General features: G+C 42.4%; 1 protein-coding gene across 1 annotated transcript in view; it reads right to left on the reverse strand.

The window, feature by feature from the left end:
• UNC5C (unc-5 homolog C (C. elegans)) overlaps positions 1-2476 on the reverse strand; it is a 100647-nt gene extending 98171 nt beyond the window's left edge. The window contains exon 1 of the mRNA XM_009327068.1: positions 2320-2476. Within this exon, the coding sequence (XP_009325343.1) occupies positions 2320-2476 (157 nt within the window). The remainder of the gene's footprint in view (positions 1-2319) is intronic.
• Between the last annotated feature and the right edge of the window lie 17457 nt (positions 2477-19933).

A 19933-nucleotide genomic window follows, 5' to 3' on the forward strand; every position in this document is an offset into this window, starting at 1 on the left:
GGGGGGGGCACCAACTACTGACAGATCACCAGCAGCAAGCCGACAGTCCTGAAGGCCTTATTCAATCTCCCCCTTTCTGCCTCTGAAGCAGTTATCATTATACACAGTGACGGACGCTGATGATGATCAATAAAACACCAGAACATCAAACTAAAAATACTGCGGAAGGCTGGCTATCTTCTCCCTGCCAGTCTTCATGAAGATGAAATGTCAGATGGCTACCTCTCCGTACCTGAGACATGCCTGTGCAGGCTGTGTCCAGAGTTACAAGGAACATGAAAGGCTCTCCTTCCAGCTACTGCTTTTGCAGAAAGACAAGGAAAAACAGGAACAGTTGAAGGAGGCAGGGGGAGAAGGTAATATGGTACCCATCCATGTAGCTATATGGAGGTAGACTGTACGTCTTTATCAGTGATGGGAATACCTTACGCAGCAAAAGATTTTGTGAACCTCTTGAACTATTTATGAGGAGAACATATGTTCACCAATTTTTTTTGTTGGTGGTTTTTTTTCCCCTTCATATTCATTTAAAAACACTCCTGCCCTTTTGGGTGTCTCATTTTACAAAGAGCAACAGGCCTGACTTGCTACCGCATCACCCCCTGAGAGTTAATAGAAGTGAACTGGTGCAACAACAGAAGAAAGTGCCACTAAATAAGGCCTGGTATTTTCCTAGCAAAGGGAGAATCTGTGACATACTATAACAATTCCATTTCTATCTCCATCAACGAATCATCTCTGAATACTCAAATTTAATTTAATTTTTATCACTTTTCCATCCTTCCTTTTCTTCCGCGGTTTCCTTTTCACTCTGACCATACCAGCCTCCTTTTCCTGCAATCCCATTTCCTCTCCCCGTTAGGTATTCCTTCCTTGCTCCATTTTGCTCCCGTTTTTTCCAAAGACAAAGACGAGTTACAATAAGTTGATGGGAGTCCACATTTGGTTTCATGACAGCAAAACATGTTTGAACCAAAGCAAGAGGTTTTTCAGCATTCCTCATCCCCTTCTATCCATACCTCCCCCTCTTCCCCACTCCCTCCCTCTCCCTCTCACACACGCTGCTCCATAGACATCCACAACACAGAAACATTAGAGATGAATCATTTCCCCTGAATTGCCACAGGACGTATCTTTTTCTTCTGGTCATTTAATTGCAAATCAGCGAGCAGACAGATGGAAACTAACAAAGCACACATATGTTTTATAATTAAACAAGTATTGCTTCACTAATTTCTGGTGACTGGAAGAACAAATGTATTTATTTTCACCACTAGGTTTCTGCACATTATCAAAGACAATACTTATGCTGCCTGACCAATTAACTGCATCTTATCAAAGATGTAACTAGAAAGCTAAAAGGAGGGATCAGCAAGCTGCAGAAAAGAAGAAAGGTGGTTTTAAAAATTATTTCTTTAATCAGCCTGGAGAATGTGTGTGGGCTTTGGCCTTCCCTCCTGAAGGTAACTGCTTCTATAGTTTAAATATTTTCATGTTAAAGTGGATTCACAGTACTGCCCAGTACATGACAGCCTAGTCTCATGTTTTGATTGTGGCGATAGCTGTTTCTCTATACCAGTCTGGCATCCTGCAGTCAGGTACAAGCCAGTTTTCTTACTGGCTTCTTGCTATAATTCCACCTTACTCTTCTTAAGCAATAATAAAGCTCAGCTTTATTTTTCCACACTCTTTTGTCATTGCTTTTGAGAGGCATCTGAACATCTTAAGTGTTAGGGATATAGATGGAAACCATTCACAAACTGTCACACAGAGTGCACAGAGGCTGCCTTGTCCCTGGAAACTGGCATTTAAAATCTGCACTTTTAGAATAAATTTAAGATAGCAGCTAAGACAGATTTTTTTGGTTTTTAAACTGGAGTATGTTCATTCAATCCCTGCCCTCATACCATTGCTATTAGTAGATTAGTAGCAACATTGGAGCTATTTTTTTTATAGAGCAGATTCTTAAGAGGGGCATCCAGAATACGACCACAACTGGGTTTTTCTGTGTTTGGCAGAAAAAACCCCAGTCACACTGCAAAGCTAGTCCTACCTCCATTAGCATTCAGGGCCCCTCGCTCCTGCTATTCACTGCTGAAAGGTAACAGGCGGCTTTATCAGCCTGTGCGAAGCGCAGCCAGAAGTCACTTGGTGTTCCCTGCGTTCCCCAAAGAGATGGGATCGGCTGGGGGCGGGAGGGCCACCACCCCGCTCCCCCCCAGGCACTCCAGCCGCCACCAGCTGATGTTGCAGGATGGTGGTTTAAAGGTAGACAGGGTGTGCAGCCACGGTTCCCCTGTGCTGCGCTGCGGTGCTCACCTCTCGCGATGAGGACGCTTTGAGGAGGAAGAACCTTAAAACCCCTTGTGATGGCTTGCCCATCACAACAGGCACAGCTGTGGCACGGCTTAGGACAGTCGGCCGATTCGGCTGCTGATTTGGGACAGGGTTTTGAACCATCAACCTTAACACACATCTTGGGTCCAAGTCTTGCATTTCATTTTTTTTTAATTAGACTGATATACTGTTATGCTTTCAATGTAATGCTTGCAGCAACATGCGAGCAAAATTATAACGGCAGTGTAATTATATAACAAAATATTCTTAAAAATCCAACACAAATATTTACCTCTGAAAACGTCAATATGGGACATTTGACTGTGTTGAGATTTTTTGCAACTCCCTACAAATCGAACTTATGGTAAAACGGAAGCAAACTCATGAATCTGTGTTTTCACAAGGCCACAGTTTCTAACAACCTAATAAACACTTCTATCAAAGTTTCTCCTGACCAGCTCTGGTTGAACACAGGTCATTACTCTGTCCATACAAAGATTAAACTCTGACTTCAGTTTTTCAGGGATGACTCTGTTATACCCATATGGCCTGCTGGGCGTATAATTTGGATGGGGGTTGCCTCTCGTTGCATGCTCCGTATCTGTACAAGGGGATAAATCTTGCCTGAGACTTCGATCTGAATCTTCCTGATGGTTATCACTGGTTACTTAAAATCTTCATCTTCCCATGGCACAACAAAGCAGCAAACTTTATATCTCTCTTATTTAACTCTCCTAAAGAATTAGATATTTCTTCTTCTGTCTGGAGGAAAAAAGCTAATTAAACCATTTGGGAGTGATGTGGGAGTGTAGATACAAAAAAAACAGTGAAAATTCACGTACTTCATTTCCAATGATTATGTCAATGTCATGTGCAGCAAGTTCCCCTTACAAGCTTGATCAAATGCAAATACGAGGCACGCATTGTTCTCCCCTGTTGTAACAAAACCCTTCTGTGCTCAGTAACTTCGAGCTGCAAGTTTACTTCTGCAGTATGTCACATTCATCTTCATTTTTACATAATAAAGTATACAGCCCATCTGTTGTTATTGACTGATTTATATTAGCATGCTGGTTTTGACTGGGGTAGAGTTAATTCTTCATAGTAGCTAGTATGGGGCTGTGTTTTGGATTTGTGCTGGAACCAGCGTTGATAACACAGGGATGTTTTCGTTACTGCTGAGCAGGGCTTACACAGAGTCAAGGCCTTTTCTGCTTCTCACCCCACCCCACCAGCGAGCAGGCTGGGGGTGCACAAGAAACTGGGAGGGGACACGGCTGGGACAGCTGACCCCAACTGACCAAAGGGATATCCCTGACCATATGACGTCATGCTCAGCATATAAAGCTGGGGGAAGAAGGAGGAAGGGGGGACGTTTGGAGTGATGGCGTTTGTCTTCCCAAGTAACTGTTACGCGTGATGGAGCCCTGCTGTCCTGGAGGTGGCTGAACACCTGCCTGCCGATGGGAAGGAGTGAATGAATTCCTTGTTTTGCTTTGCTGGCATGCGCAGTTTTTGCTTTACCTATTAAACTGTCTTTATCTCAACCCATGAGTTTCCTCACTTTTACCCTTCTGATTGTCTCCCCCATCCCCCTGTGAGGGGAGTGAGCAAGTGGCTGTGTGGTGCTTAGTTGCTGGCTGGGGGTCAACCACAACAATTAGCAAGACAAAAGACATGATTAATGGTACTGCTAAACCGGTATCACTCATGCGATTCATTCATTCATATTAAGAAAATAAATTTTAAAAAGCCATTTTAATCTATAAACTTAATTTGGAATTTTTATTTTAGTTGCTGGCCCAAGTACAGATACGCTCTTTTATTTGCCTTCTGTAGTATCTGACAACTATATATTTTTTTAAAGGCAAGTCAAATGCAAAATCTATAGGAACAGGTGAAGTGTCACTGAAATCAGCATTGACAGAAGCTGGCATGGACTGTCACACATAGGAATTTTAGTTTAATTTTAGTTCAATTTTAGTTCAATTATCTTTTAAGGTAAAACAAATCTTTGCCCGAGTCAGGAACCTTTTGATGCTAGGAAAGGTCTTTATTCTTTTCATGCATTTGTTTGTAAAACTGTACATATTATAGCTCTTCATGCATAACAAGTGAAAAAGGAGATTTTATGGTATACTTCCCTTTTTATAGACTAGTACCCCGGCTCTAATCTGTGGCAGGAAAATATTGTGCTCTGTACACCAATCTATTAATCTCTAGATCACTAGTTTTATTACTATATATCAAGCTTTAATTCTCATCAACCCAGCATATAACTCACTATATTTCTGAACTGCGAGACTTAAACTATTATTGCTTAGATCATAATATATTGGACCATTATCTCTTTGTGTGAGACCTGAAGCAAATTCTTCTCAAATGGAATTTACTTCAGAATGATTCAAGAGCAATTTAAAATGAATGGCTGCAGAGCTAATTCCATTTGCATTTGGATGCCCATCACTTGGCAAGATCATTCCCCACGCGTTGCAAGAAAGGCAGCTGGAGTTAACTGTATGGATGGGATTTCTGTTCAGTTTTTTAATGTTATGATTAAAAAGCTTTCTAGAGCAACAAGTACTGTTTACTGTGAAATTAACAGCAGGTGCTAGCTCAGTAAGACAGCTTATCAGGATGGAGGCAAGGGTTCGGTTTACAGTGCACACATTTTCAGGAAAGGAAAACTGCTCAGCTGGAAGTCCTTTGGTCGCAGGGTTTTCTGTCCTCCTAGAAGGGGCACACAGTATCACGGTGCCACCAAATGGGAAGCAAGGAAAGAAAAAGTCCTGTATGCCATATAGCCTGCCTCCACCTCAGGGCCCCGTAATACCAATGGAGCTATGAATCAGAAATTAGGCCAAGTTGAATGAGAAATGGGAGAAAACAGGACTTTTTCTAAGAATTACTAGCGAGTCATTTCCGTGTCAGAGGGCCCTCTTGTCCCCGCCTCAGCCCTGGAGACCACACAGGGACAGAGAATGGGCACAGCAAAGAATAGCCCCACGCCCTGACGGAGAAAGCATATTTTCCTGCCCTGCCCGGGGGAAGAAGAGGAGGAGGGTGGCTTTCTCAGCACTCATCCTCTGTCAGCCCTACCTCCAGCTCACTGCAAGGTGGGCATGCAATAAGGCAATCACACAGTATTCTCCAGCATCTCAAAAGTGGAAGATTTCACCAAATAGCTCAGGAAGATTGCAATTTTATAACAGCATAATATTTGGCCAGCTTGGGAGCCTGGCATCCGCTTGCTTGTAGCTGAATTCACTGCAGGCCTTTATGTGCCTGAAGACGAGGCTTGGTTTTGTGGCAGCCCACAAACCAGATGCTTGCTGAACCTTGCTGAACTCTCAGGAGAGCAAGGGCAAGGGAATTTCAGGCTCAAATTTACTGAGCACCCACAAAATGAAATGCTCTTTTTGGCAGGGGAAGCAAAGCGCAGGCATGGTCTGGGAAAAGCAATAGAGAAATCAATAGGGCGTGCAATATTCATCTTTTTTGGGTGACTTCAGTCCAAAAACAGACTAAATAAAGACCGCAAAGAGGAATGAACTTCCCGCGCACCTGCAACGGCTCAGTGAAGACCCTCCTAGCAGATTTCAGCCAACAACACATCCTCAGGAGGTTAAATGCAAGCTTTGCATGCACTTAGAGAACGAGGAACATATCCACTGAGTGGCTACGTATAGATCAGAAGGCTGCTGGGCAAAAGTCTCCCCCCCAAAACACACACACGTCAAACAAAACCCAAACACATCCTTTCCTATCCTCCTGTACTCCTACCAAAGAAGCAACTTCCACAGAGGCATGGGGAGCAATACATGATCCACTGTCAGCCACAGGCACCAACCTGGAGCTTTCTAAAACCCAGATGATGGGCATCTAAGACATCTGAAATACTGGATTTTTGGCTCAACTAAAGAGTTCAGGAAGGAGGTTTCCGTTACTCAATGACAAGCCTACTACATTGGACATCCCAAATAAATAAATAGGCTACCAAAGGCCTAATACAGCAATCGTGTTCGTTATGCCCACCTTACCTCGGCTAGCCTATCTCAGAAAAGAGAAAGAGGGAAGAAAATGCCACGCTTTCCCTTGCAACAGCAGCGCATGGCTCAGCATTAGGCAGGGTGCCTGCTAAGACTGGGAGCTGTGGTTCAAAAGCAGGGACATTTCACAGTCGCAGAAGCCCAATGAGAGGCTGCTGGTGCTCCCCACTGGCAGCACCGCACGGAGCGGGGGCCCCTCCCGTTGTGCGTTTCTCTCCAAGCTCCTATTTCACGTGAATGCTGCACGATCAGATATAAAACCAATGGCAGAGGAAGATGAAAGAGTAAACAGTTGTCACTTGGCCATGGTCCATGTGGACACTGCGCAATCATGTTACCTACAGCAGTCAGCTTGTGCTCCGTTTCCCCTGCTTTGATAGCACCATCTCTTTCTCTCAGGTCAATGGTTGGAATATATTTTGCCTGGCTTACCCTGGTAAACTGCACTGCTGGTAATCAACAATTAATTCCAGTGGAGACAGATCTGATTTGCATCAGAGTAAGGAAAAGGAGAATCAGGTCTAGATGAGGAAAACACTGACTGTACCAGCTTTATAAAGCAGCTTGCAAGTTACACGTTACTGTCTGGGGAAAAGGCATCTTCCCCCAGTTCGTTTAATTCATAATTATAATTAAAGTTTCTGCTTCTCTTGAGGCTAACGGCAATTTTGTCATCAATCAGATCAGAGGCAAACCAAAGACAAAACATGTCCTCAGAATGATTTTTGCAGCCTTCTGAAAGAGAGAGGTATTTCTTTATACATCCCACTGTGAAACCAAGATGAAAAATGTGGGTATATACACAGACACGACATTTAAGGTTCTGTATGCAGAACTTTATTGTTGCCCTGAGACAAAGTCTGTCAGACTTCCAGCTGCTGCCTAAACATGCAAGAGATGGTACAGGTACTTGTTAGCATTGGACTCGGTGTAGGAAAATGCCAGAACATGGTATGATTTTGCGCAAGGCAATGAAAATACTTTCTGTTGCATACGAAGAGCACCAAGCTGTTCTTTGAGCAACGAGCTTTATGATAATTGTTGTCAGTATAAGAAGTCTAACTCAGTAATCTGCAAGTGCTATTTATTATGAGGCTGCCTAACCATATAAATAGATAAAACAGGACGGAGGCAAATCATCAGGGGGTAAGGCTGACTTACGAGCACTGACAGTGTGAAATGTCAAGTGAAGAGGCAAAGGTCCTGCCTCTCTGCTGCCCTGTCCTGTGCACCGTCAGTCACATCCCTCTTTGCAACACTCATTAATTCCGATGGAAACTTTGCTGTTGTGCTTCTACAGAGCTACTGGATAAGGCTGGCTCAGTTACTGTGCCAAGGCTATCAAAAGTACAGCACCTGAAAATAGAACTACAGTGCTTGTGCAAACAGCAGATGACATCAGGGACATTTCTTGGTAATTATTATCCTGTGGAAGATTGCTTTCCTTTGTCCTGTTGCTCTCTCTTTCTATTTGTTTAAAACTAATAAAATATTCAAGCTAAAAAAAAAAAAAAAAGCGGGTTGCAGACTGTCTCTGAAACTTTATCTCCCTTACTCTGTCATGTAATAAAAAGAGAGTTTTGTACACATGCGTGTGTTACTTTGTCCAGCACACACACTGTATTCCATAAGTGTGAGCTCCAGGCATTTAATCTAATTAGAAAATTAACACGACTCCTGTTAGACATGGTTGTGCTGGTAGAGTTCATGCAGTTTGGCTGCATATTATTGCTACTTCTGTTTTCTCTGATACGAAGGCAACGGAGAAACTTCAGTGTCAGACCATGAGGTTTTCTGTCCCGCCTGCAAAACTGAAATGCATTTTTTTCCATTTGAATTCTAGCTTGTGAAGGGTCTGTATGATGGCATGGGACCCCCTCCTAACCACCTGCAAGCAAAGTCTAATTTGAAACATTTCTGCCCCAGCTGCCATTAGTAGTCATAATGGTTGACACAGGGTCAAAAAATTATTAAACCTCTGAGGAGCATCATTTCCTCTTCAGTGTTAGGCTTCACTTTCCTTTGACACATTAGTCCTGAAGCAGCTCCAGGCTCTTGACCCCTCCTTTAACCCTGATAACTAATTAAAGATGGACAAGGCTTAGGCTAAAACACTTTTTGTTAAACCTATTCATTCTCAAGTCCCCTTCAGGCACTCTTTGTCACACAGGACAGAGCCTGCCATATTTACATGAACATGAAAGTAGATGCCTGTTACAATAATACAAAAAATCTCTTTTTACAAGACCTAACTTAACCTTTGTGGTTAGATGGTAGGATGCATTTTACAGCACATAAAATATATTCTCAACACATACTAGAAACAAGTTTCCTGGGTATAGTCCAAAGCATACAATTCAGGAAAAATCCAAGGATAATTAAATCTGTATGCATTTTTAGAATTAAAAGTTCAGACTCAGGTTCTTCATCTGACTGCTATTTCAACAGTCTGAATATGGTGTCCCAAATATGCACAAATGAAGAATTGATCCTACCTTTTCTCACACGAGGATTTCTTATGACTCTATCATGTACTAGAAACAAGGACAGAGCTCCGGCTAGAGAGTCGTCAGCCGTAGGCAGATGGATTTTAGGGCCAGCAGTAAATCATATCACACAGCACAAGTTGGTTTAATATAGATAAATCTGTGTGCAACATATTGTTGATGGCGAGGGCACAATGAAAGGAGTCCCATACTGCTAGCTTGAGAGAGGATCTGTAACTGAATGTGGTAATTTCCAAATACTTTCTTAGCTTTTCATGTTGTTTCATATTAATAATTAAGCTTGCTTCTTGCATCAGTATGTTAGGTTAAAATGTCAATTCTTTGGTTCTAGCAAGAATGGCTATTTTTATCCTTACTTTTCCCATTATTAAAACTGCTGCAGAACTCTGCTCCCAGATTTCTAATGCTTTCAATGCAAGCATTTTTCTCAGCAAAGAGTGATGATCCAACATCTTGTGATTAATAAAACTGAGATCTAGCGGGATGTCATGGATCCCGATTTCATGAGCTATCTGAAGTGTACAGCTAATCTAGTTAGTGGGACCACTCCAACCCAGAGAAACACAGGACACTTGCCTATACCTAAAATAATAGCTCAGTCATATAGCCACCTGGTTAAGGCATCAAGCTGAGACACAGGGGATAGATATTCTTGTGTGACCTTGGGGAAATCTACTCTGCCAGGTTCAGGGTCCCATCTGCAAAATGGATGTAGCAGCCTAATAGGTAGCACTCTAATTCACTACCTTTGAACTGAGTAAACAACTCAGTACTCAGATTCTTCCTGCAAAATTTCTCCAAAATACCTGTCAGCATAATCTACTAAACAGCCAACAACAATTACCCAAAGGACCACAAACAAATCCATGTTTATGAAATGATTAGGAAACAAAGTTTGGCTATTCTGGAGCTGATGCAACTTTTGCCACTGGTCTCCCTCTGTATCGATGGAGAGGTTGAACAGCAGGATTTGGAGCAGGAGCCTGACCTTGGGTGCTCTGAAGGGCTCTCCCCATGGGCTAGGGATATCCTGGTGAGGCTGGTGTCCTGAGACTAACATTAGTCCTCATGAATATCTACCTACTCACTACTTTCTTCCATGGATCTCAATGAGATTATTATTTGCCTGGTGCTAGTTACCTAATTTCATCCACAGCCAATTTTTCAAGAACCATAAATTATTTTGTATGAGGCTGATTTATCCCAGCAGAAGTCCAAATTAAATTAGAAATCCATTATCTAAATTCTAAGCAGGAGCTTCTGGGGAGGAGGGGAAAGGGAGGATGGGAACCTGGGAATCTGAGCACCAGATGTGGAAAAGGCGAAAAAAACCCCAACCTTAAAAGAAGTAGAAAAGGGAAAGAAAAAATAAATATCTTCTTACTGAATTAAGCACCCAGGTATTTAGGGAGCCAGATGGAAGAACACGGATTATTGCCTAGGATCAGAAATATGACTCAGACATTTATTTATTTATTTATTTATACTAGCAAGGTGTTTTGTAAATACATGAGACATTTGTAAGCAGATGAAAAGCATTGGTCTGCTTGAATATCATGGTTGCATTCGTGCAAATAACAACAGATTGTGTGTACTATATATTCTAATAAAACTAATAATAAGGTGTTCAACCAAACCTTAATACAAAGATTTCCCTCTAAGTGAAAATGAAAGCAAGAAAGGCTTATTTACTTTGGAAACATACAGGATGATTTAAGGAGCTATCACCCTTGATGCAGAGTCTGCTTATTTGAGGAAACTCATGGACAATGTATCCCTTTGACCACATGTTTTTTTACAGGAGAGCACATCCTCTCCTCTTGCCAATCTACCCCCACCATCGGTACGCTCAGCAAATGAAGGATGATGGAAGGAGAATGCAGCTAGTTCATTGACATTAACACCCACCCTATCATTCTAAAGCTGGAAACTGTGATGGATGGATCCCAGGGCCCACAGCGGGAAACTGCAGTACAGTCCCTCTCATACGAGTTACAGAAACAGTCATTTCAGGAGTCCACAAAAGGTCTGAAGTATTCAGTTACAGATTGGAAATTTCCCCCTGCAGTGACTAATTTCATTCACACTCATTTTGTAAGTCTTGCTGATTTCTTACTTTCAAACTCTCTAACAATTAAAAAAAAAAAATAATCTTAGAATTCAAGGAGCAACCTGAGACAGCAGGCTCCTGACTTTGCTTTACCTCCAACTCAACCTTCAGCCCAAGTGCCTGTGAAATATCACCCTTTCCATCATCAGGAGTACCCAAGATAGCTCAAACAGAAGTTGTTGAGACCAGATAGCAAATGCGCAGTGCCTATGGGAAGCTCTGACATGTGCCATCAGACTTCTTCTGGATCGCAGCGTGAGAAACTCCAGTACCAGCAAAGTGTGTGGTCACCCGTCCTAGCAACCACCCTGCCCTTTGTCTCCAAATCTTTTCAAGTTCACTCCGTGGCCATCAACAGGAACAACAAACAAGGGAAGAAAAAGAAAAGGAAACCTTCTAAACACTCAGAAATCACAGTTATGACTGGCAATGGTAGTCAAAGTAGAGAAATCCCCAGCAAGTGCTGAGAACAGATCCAGCACTGATGTTTTGTGGAAAGACAGACAATGCTGATGTTCAGAGACAGGCAGCCAAAGTTTAACTCCTGGATCTATCACAAACTGACTTGCTTCCCTTCCTTATCTGTAAATAGTTTCTTGTCTGCCACATCCATTTTTAATGTAAGGTTCCTACAGGGACTGCTATCTCTTAATATGCCAACAGAAAATGCCACTGGAAGAGGGGCTTCAGATCCTGAGAAGCAAAAGACTCACTACCAAGTTACATACGCTGTTTCTCCTCAGTGCTGTGAATTGGTTTGGACTGAATCAGAAGCACTCTGAAACTATAGGTCAGATAATAACAGTATTGAGTTCAGTAGCTGAAAGCACACATGCAGAAACAGAGCGAAAAGGCAGCCTGAAGTGTTTCTAGCTTCACCGCCTCTAGCAGCAGGGATAAAAAATGCTGGGAGATATCCACCTCTGTCTTGTAGATGCCACAGGTGCCAACACACTGTACAGCACTCAGGACAATATCGTTTAGCCAGTGTGAAACCATCCCTTAAATGTGCATTGCCTGTATTGGGACACGTGGTCATTTATACCTGCCGTTGACTCTCTTGTGTCTAAAGAAAGCGGTATCATTCAATAATAGTCCAGATCATTCCAAGAAATCACATTTGTCTGTATCTCAGCCTAGTCCAAAACTGCAAATCTTTGAGGTCTGAACTCCTTGCACAAGTAACTTTGCTGCCTGTGCCAGAGCCTTAGCCCTAACCAGAAGCAAATAGATTCCTTTGGTTTTGATTTTTAAAATAAGGACTTGCCCTCAAAAAGACAGCACGGCAATGTTAATGAATGAATCCAAAATATAAAGAAAAAGAAACACTGTAGAGGAATAATGGAAATGCAATTAATTTGCAGGCTTTGCTGGATGTGTTTTGTATTGCTGTATCGTATTTATTTATTCAGCACTCCTCAGCAGGTCAGCTGGAAGCTGGGGAGCAATGAATCAGTGCTCTAATCTCCCTCCCCATCATCCCCAGCCTTTCTGAGGAAACTGATATCCAGCCCCAGCTGAATCTGTCGAGTCCTGATCATAAATGCCGTCACTAGAGAAACACAGACCTAAGCTATCTGACTGATTTGAGCATAAAACATAGGTATTTCAATCCCACTTTCTGTTTTCTCATCTCTGACCTTCTTTATCCCTTTTCTTGGGTTTTCTGTCCTATCTTTTATTTCCCATTTTTATCCTCTTCTTTCTTGCCTCTAGGCTCTCTACCCACTTTTTTTTTAATTCCACGTCCCTCCCATCCTTTTTTTCCTCAAGTTCAGCAAACCTGACTGGTTGGGAATCTCCCTATGTTGTTACAAATGGATAAAGATTAATAGCCAAGAAGCAGAGACAGAATGATTAAGGACAGAAATTTCGCAAAAGCCAACATCAAACCTAAATAGTTGTACCTACTTTTATAACTCTCAGAATAATTAACTACAGATCTTTTTTACTCACATTCATGCAAAATCCATCCGTCCATGCAATAGTAATAATATTCTAATATTTAAAGAAGGCAAGAGGTAATCCCGCTTTATTCTAGTGTCTAACCAGAGACTACAGTTTAAAGTGGTTCTCCAGTTAGTTTAAACAGCTTTTTCTGCTCTTCATTTGGCAAAATGGGCTTGAATAGCACAAGTTCATTTTGACATTAGGTAGCCTCATTCAGCAGGTTTCTAATTTGTGACCAGCAGAGCACAGTAGTATTAAATCAAACATCTGTAAATATATGGTAGAAGGTGACATTCTGTGACTGTACAAGGCTTGGGGCAGAAAGGGTAGAAAACATGTAACATTAATTATTAGCCATAGTATGTGAAGGTTTTACACCAAAAAGGTCATTTGCAATAGTTCCATTTCACTCTCTGAGCACATTTCCTTTTAAGTGGCAAAATCACAGCACACAAGCAAATTAATATCTAAATTAAAACAGCAGCTGTGCATTTGGGTAGCAATTGTATGCAAGAAACCTCAGAAGCTCATTGCTAATACTTAAAGCGAGGGGTGATTTTGGTTGGATTCCCACCATACTCAGCGCTGATGCCAAAACGCATTATAACATAGCTGAAAACAGGTATTGTATGAGCAAGACAGTCAGCATTTTGCCTCAGGAGTCTGGGCTGTAACTTCCTGTTAATGAACAAAATCTCTGATAGCTGAGCTGCTTCTTTCCTAACTCCATCTCTGCTGTTTGGTAATGTGTAGTACACTGTCACCCTACCAACACTAAACAGAGCACAGCACCTGAATTTGCCTACCCCCAGAAAACCCCACTATTACGTTGATCTTTGCCAATATGCTGAAGTTAGACTGCTCTGCACGATTTACTCACTCACAGCTGGAGCTGTTTTTTAAGTGACTTGTTCTCTTCCAGGGTCCTCCTTCCCATGTAGGACAGTCTATGCTCTGGCCAGGTGAGCAGAAACCCAAAGGGTTTGGAAGTTGACTGGGAAAGGACTATTTTACACATAAGCCAGGCAGCAAATGGGCCAGGGTACTGGGGACACACTCTAATGTATCGCACACGCTTCAGAGATAACAAATTACCAGCCTGTTTCTCTACTGCCCCACACATGGCAGCTTCTTTAAACTCCTGAGGATCTCCTGCATAGCATCCCTCAAACCCTGTGACCTGCAGGCTTGGAAAGGGGATGTCCTGCGGCATCCCCATCACCTCCATACTTGCCACAACCACCATTACTGCCTGGCCCCATGGACTGCAGCATCTCCTGGCTTCATATCCCCCCGGTCTGCTACTCCCAGGTGGAAAAATGTCATTACCCAAGAATATGCTTAATGTATGCAAAGGTAATCTTGGACACAAAAGGAAAGGGGGACTAGGTAGCATCAGCAGCAGAGAACAAGTTGCTGTACATGACAGTTCATTTCTGGATAGCTAAGGAGATTAATGCCTTCACCTGCTGCTCGTGCATTACTGTCCCCAGCCATACAGAGATGAAATGCTGTCATGTACAGCAACTTGCTCTTCATTGCTCAAGCGGAGAGAGCTCATGCAGCGACTGCTCTCCTGAACCCCAAGCCACGGTGAAGAATGTTTAATTAAGGAAAACATGAATACGAAGCATGCACTGTATTTAAATAATGCACTGTAAATGCTACATCCCCAAACAACTTGAGGAAAAGTGTAAAAACTGATGCAGCCATAAACTACCTTAGCATAGATCACAGCAGTCAGCTATGAAACGAGTCTTCTCTATCTTCGTTAAATGAATAACATCAAAGAATATTGTTCAAATCTTTCTTCGTATTTGTCCCACTTTCCCTGGTTGTATTGCTGCTCTTATCATTTGCCATTTCTAATATCTCCTTAGAAATCTGAAAATAACTGTTCCCCAGATACATTTTTTGAAATTTGTATTTGTAGCATGAATTAAGTACTAGAAAAAATGCTAGGCTGGTTGCTCCAACACCTAAAACCAGACCCAGCAGGGAGTTCCTGCAAGTGCACAGTAATCCTGCCCCCCTGCCAGAGAACCTGTCCATTTCCCTGTCAGCAGTGGTCTCGTGCATCTTGGAGACAAAGATTCTTTTTTTCTTCTTTTCCTTTTTTGTTTACAGCACAGGGACCCTGTCAGACTGGAAACTGGTTGAATCAGGAGTCAAACGCACTTTTCTGAAATCTCAGTCTAGTCTTCGCTCTTCTAGATTATCCCTAGTCATCACTTAAACTTTTCTAGGGGTAGGGTTGTCACTTTGAATTGAGATTTTTGTTATAGCCTAGAGAGATTAGACTCAATTCTTCCTTTAAGTTTGTCTAGCTTTACTAGACTGCTTTAAAAGAGCAAACCTTATCTCTGAAGCAATCTAACTCCCGGGCTCTTTGCTGAGGTTGCAAATTGTGACCAATCTAGGTGCCAAGATTCATGCAACAGAAGAGTGTTCATTAGAAAGCCAGCAAGAGCACAAATTAACTTCACAACTCTCAGGTATCATTCGACTTCTACAATAAGAACTTTCATCTTCAGCAACCTCAGACCAGAAATAAAACAAAAAATAAACCATACTGCTGTCCCCACCTCTTCCAAACAGGTCCTTTCCAGTTGGTTGTTTCCACCTACACTCTGCAAGTCAGAATACACCTCAGCCTGTAACTCTGAACTAAACAAATGTTTGTCAACAAAGTTCATAAAACTACCTGAATATCTATATCCCGGTGCATATACACCAACCTTTTCTACCATTAAACTACAGCAGGGTACACATGATTTTGATTTGTACATCAGCATCATGATAGAGCCCCAGCTCAGGAGGGGTTCCTGCAGTCAGAACGACTCACATTACAGCTGACAGTTTGGAGACTTGGGGGGGTCTAAATACATTTGGGGAATATAGATATATTTCACGTTATAGAGATAAAGAGATGCTTTTCTTTAGAAAGAATAACTAAATGTTTCCTTCTGAAAGGTAATAACTTTCACCAAAATGGGCATTCCCGAGCTTGCATTTATTGGTCGTGTAGCTGCTTCCACTAATGTCATATGAAAACTATTGCCTTCATCACGAGTAGCATTGATCCCATTATTTGGTACAATTTTCTCAAATTATTTACTTCTAGCCTTATTGTCTCATCAGCTATATCCATTCATTTCTCTTGTTCCCCTGCTTCAGGGCTCCCTTATCTTATTTCTGGGACGACACAGGTTTCAGCTGCTTAGATACAGACATTAGTCAGTCTTATACACTCCGTAAATACCTCTGTTTATGTACACTAGCAACCTTACTGAGACGGTGCAGAAGGCAAAGCATCTTAATTCAGGAACACCCACATGGATCTTGACAGGGTGTGGGCTGGGAAAATAAAATCCATTTCTTCTGTTGTGAATGGTGACATTTCTATGAACAAGTAGTTGCAGTAACTTCTGTTTCCTCTAGAGGGGTAATGCAGGTGCGACAACGTCATGGGACCTTTGAAGACATGTGGGTCGAGATTTTATGCTCCCTGGGCCACTCCATTTATTTTCTCCTTTGCCTGTAAACTCGAAGGACTGTAACAGGGTAAATGTAATCTGAAAGAGCCATCAGATAGGTAACAGCTCTTCAGCCAAATCCATCTGCCTGAACTTGATCCTTGTTCGGAAGAACACATCATTGTAATTATTTGTTGTATAGAATTCCTCCCCACATTCAATTTTCTGACCACGATTCTCTCCAGAAGAAGTGACCCAATTGAGTTTAAAAAAAAAAAAAAGAGAGAGACAGAATATGAAAGCCAGAGGAAATTAGCATGCAATAAGCCATTTCTTCCTGTCAATTTTCTCGTCTCCTTTTATTAACAGATTTGTTTTTGAAGCAATTATACACGTGCAATCCATTTGCGGCATCTCTTTACTTGCCTCCTGACATAACCATTATTAGGGCTGTCACAGCTGATCGGCTAACAGCTAGAGAAAGGCAGTTCTGCAGTGTCCTGGTACTGCCAGTCAATACCAGCCAAATAATAATACCACAGCCTGCGAGCTGCCTATTATTTTTCTTTCCACTGGCTGTGCTGAGAACAGTTCCTGCAGAATTTTGACAGAAGCAGGGGAGATGGAGGATGGTCTTCATGTGCTCCCCGAATCACGTGCTAGCTGCAGCCACTGCTGTTTCACATATCCTTACAAGCAGGCGCCCGCCGTGACTTGCGCTAAGCTCTCAGCAGTCCCCATTACAGCCCCAGCCAGTACCTGGTGCACTTCAGAAATGATTCAGGAATATTCCCGCGAACGTACGGCGCTGCTGGTCCTGTCTCTCTAGAGCAAGCTGAGTATGCCCTGAGGTTTGCAAAACTGAATGCAACCCAGCTGCCTGGATGAATTTCCCCCCCGGTGGAGAGGGAAAATTGGCAAAGCTGTCCATTCATATGAAGAACCTGTGAAAGCAGGGCTGTGAGTGCCAGCACTATTTTTCAGTCATACATCATTATGGAACATTTGATTATCATTGCTGTAAAGCATACTGTGTGCTGACTATATGAATTTTGCCAGGAAATCTGCAAGCATGCTATATTACAGCCACCAACAGCTGTGTCCCATGCTGCAATGATATCTCAATTCTCTGTGCAAGGATGTGCCAGTCAGGTGGGAGCAAGACTTTGCACCTGATGCACGTCCCTTATTGGCTTTCTCCGTGCTCTCAACATCCTACATGAGGACAATGTGAAGTGCACTCCTGCCAAGCATGGAAAGGAAGATTTAACATGTCACACAGGAAACAAGCCCGGCCCAATATAACATAAACCCAGTGGCAAAGTCCTGAGGGGAAGGAAGCTGAGCTACATGACAGATGTGTACACAGGGCTTACGAGGTCAATCCCAGCTCTGCCACAGACAACTTGAGTAACCACAGGCAAGCCATTCAGTCCGTAGGATCGTAGCAGTAATCTTTATTCCTTCCACTCTTATTTTACCTCTTAATATTTTAAAGTCTTGCAGGGGCAAAGATGACCTTTCACCACATTTACATTGCATCTAGAATGGAGTGAGCTTAGCCTTGAAGTTAAAGCCATGGCTACGTGTCTACAACAGCCTTCCCAAAATTACAGAACTTAGGTGCAGATGCAACAAAGTATTTACGCTTCTAGCAAGAAGACACTTGACCTTCCGCCGGTAATGAGCTTACGAATTTGATCAAAGAACCGTTTCTTTCTGAGACAATGCAAATAAACTGATTAATGTATGAGTTTATTTTAAAGTGAGCCCTTCAAGAAATTTGGCCTGTGGGTGTCAGACCATTTCCTTCTCATTATGGAATAAGATGGATGCATTATGCATCCCTTTGAGTTAAATCTGGGTCTACATCACAATTTGAATTGTATTTGCAGGCATCGAGCCACTTTAATCTTTATGGCTTGGACAATAAAAGCGATGAATAAGTCACAGGTTTGTCTTCAGTACATTGTATGCCAGTCCACCTGGGACCCTGGATATTTAGCTTCCATCGCAATCTGCAATGCTGGATCTTCAACAGTGTTTGTACCAGTGGTGCCTAAGATAAATGCAAGCTGCGGTATGTCTAGATATTATGCAGTCAGAAATAGCCAGGGACTCACTGAACTAGCACGCAGAAGCTGGGCATGTGGGAAGGGAGGGAACCTTTTAGTATTTTTCCAGTGATTCTTTTTAACTTTGAGCACATTTTTATTTTTTCCAGCATGAGCACATGATTGTACCATAGAGAATTTAATGTAGAATTGCCATCTTTCCAAATGGCCATAATTTCTTATTGCTCTGAAAGGAACAAAGGTCATAATTTACCCACTGCTAGGTGGCTATTTTGAGAACATTTCTCTCCCATTATTCACAAGGGAACTGAGACTACAGCTAGATCCTGAAAAAGGCAACTTCACTTTTTTGAAAATAATGAAGGAAATGGTTGTGTAGGGAGAGGGCACCATAGCACAGCTCTGTCACCGGTCTCTTAATACCAAGGGAAGATGGAAGCAGTCTTGAAAAAAGGAGAGCAGGCATTCACAGCTGTGGGGTGGGAGGCCATGGCAGAAGAAGGGGATACTGCAGAGAAAGGGAGCGTAGGTGCACACGGGAATGTGTGTGTCCACGGGAAGGCCAGAGGCATGGGAACGCAACATAATCACACAGCCACAGAGGAGAAAAACCTAGAAGAACTGCCCTTCGAGATCATCTTAACCTAATCCAGGACCAGAAAGGTTAAATGCGTCACTCGCAATAATAGGGTTGTAAACTGGGGGTAGTGAAGTTAACTCGTTTGGATAGTGAGCACTCCCCTACCTTGACAGCATGGATCTCTGAACTGAAGTCTAAATATTCTGCATTTATAACCCTTGATTGGGGATAATTGTACTGTGTTTCAATCCACATTACAGACATCTACATTGTGCCATTGCTCCATTTGAACACAGGCTTTTCCTCCTAGTAGTATTATTCCATGAAAAATAATACCAGTCCTATTCCAAAATATAGTTACACAATATAGGGCACCTTTACTGACTTGCTCTGGTGTTCTCAAAAGCTTCATCTCCTATTCCTCCAGCAGAAATGGGCTTTTGTGCAGAGTCAGATGAATCCTTACCCAACTCTTGGCTACTGTAAGTCACTGCCTTGTACCAACTGATGAGCTATTCCATTGTGTCAGAATAGTATGCCCTTCAGCCAGCTGGGACTGAAGGATTTGGGTTAACACACTGAATGTACATGCAAATGGGAGCATTTACCGCTGTTCTGTACTTATTCAGGCACACAATTAGTCTTTCCAGTAGCAAGCGGCCATCGTGTCCTTTGCCTGTGCAACACGTTATGCAGACCTGGTACAACTGGTTGGGGTTTCTAGTAAAACTGTCATTTAAACAATAATAAATAATACTGATCTTGCAAATTCTGTTGTTGGAGGAGCCTGGGCTTATGAAGAAATAAATGCCAATTTGTTTCTTTGCTCCAGGTGTCCCTGTGCTCTAG

Source organism: Pygoscelis adeliae, unplaced genomic scaffold (assembly GCF_000699105.1).
Source record: "Pygoscelis adeliae isolate BGI_AS28 unplaced genomic scaffold, ASM69910v1 Scaffold87, whole genome shotgun sequence".
NCBI lineage: Eukaryota > Metazoa > Chordata > Aves > Sphenisciformes > Spheniscidae > Pygoscelis > Pygoscelis adeliae.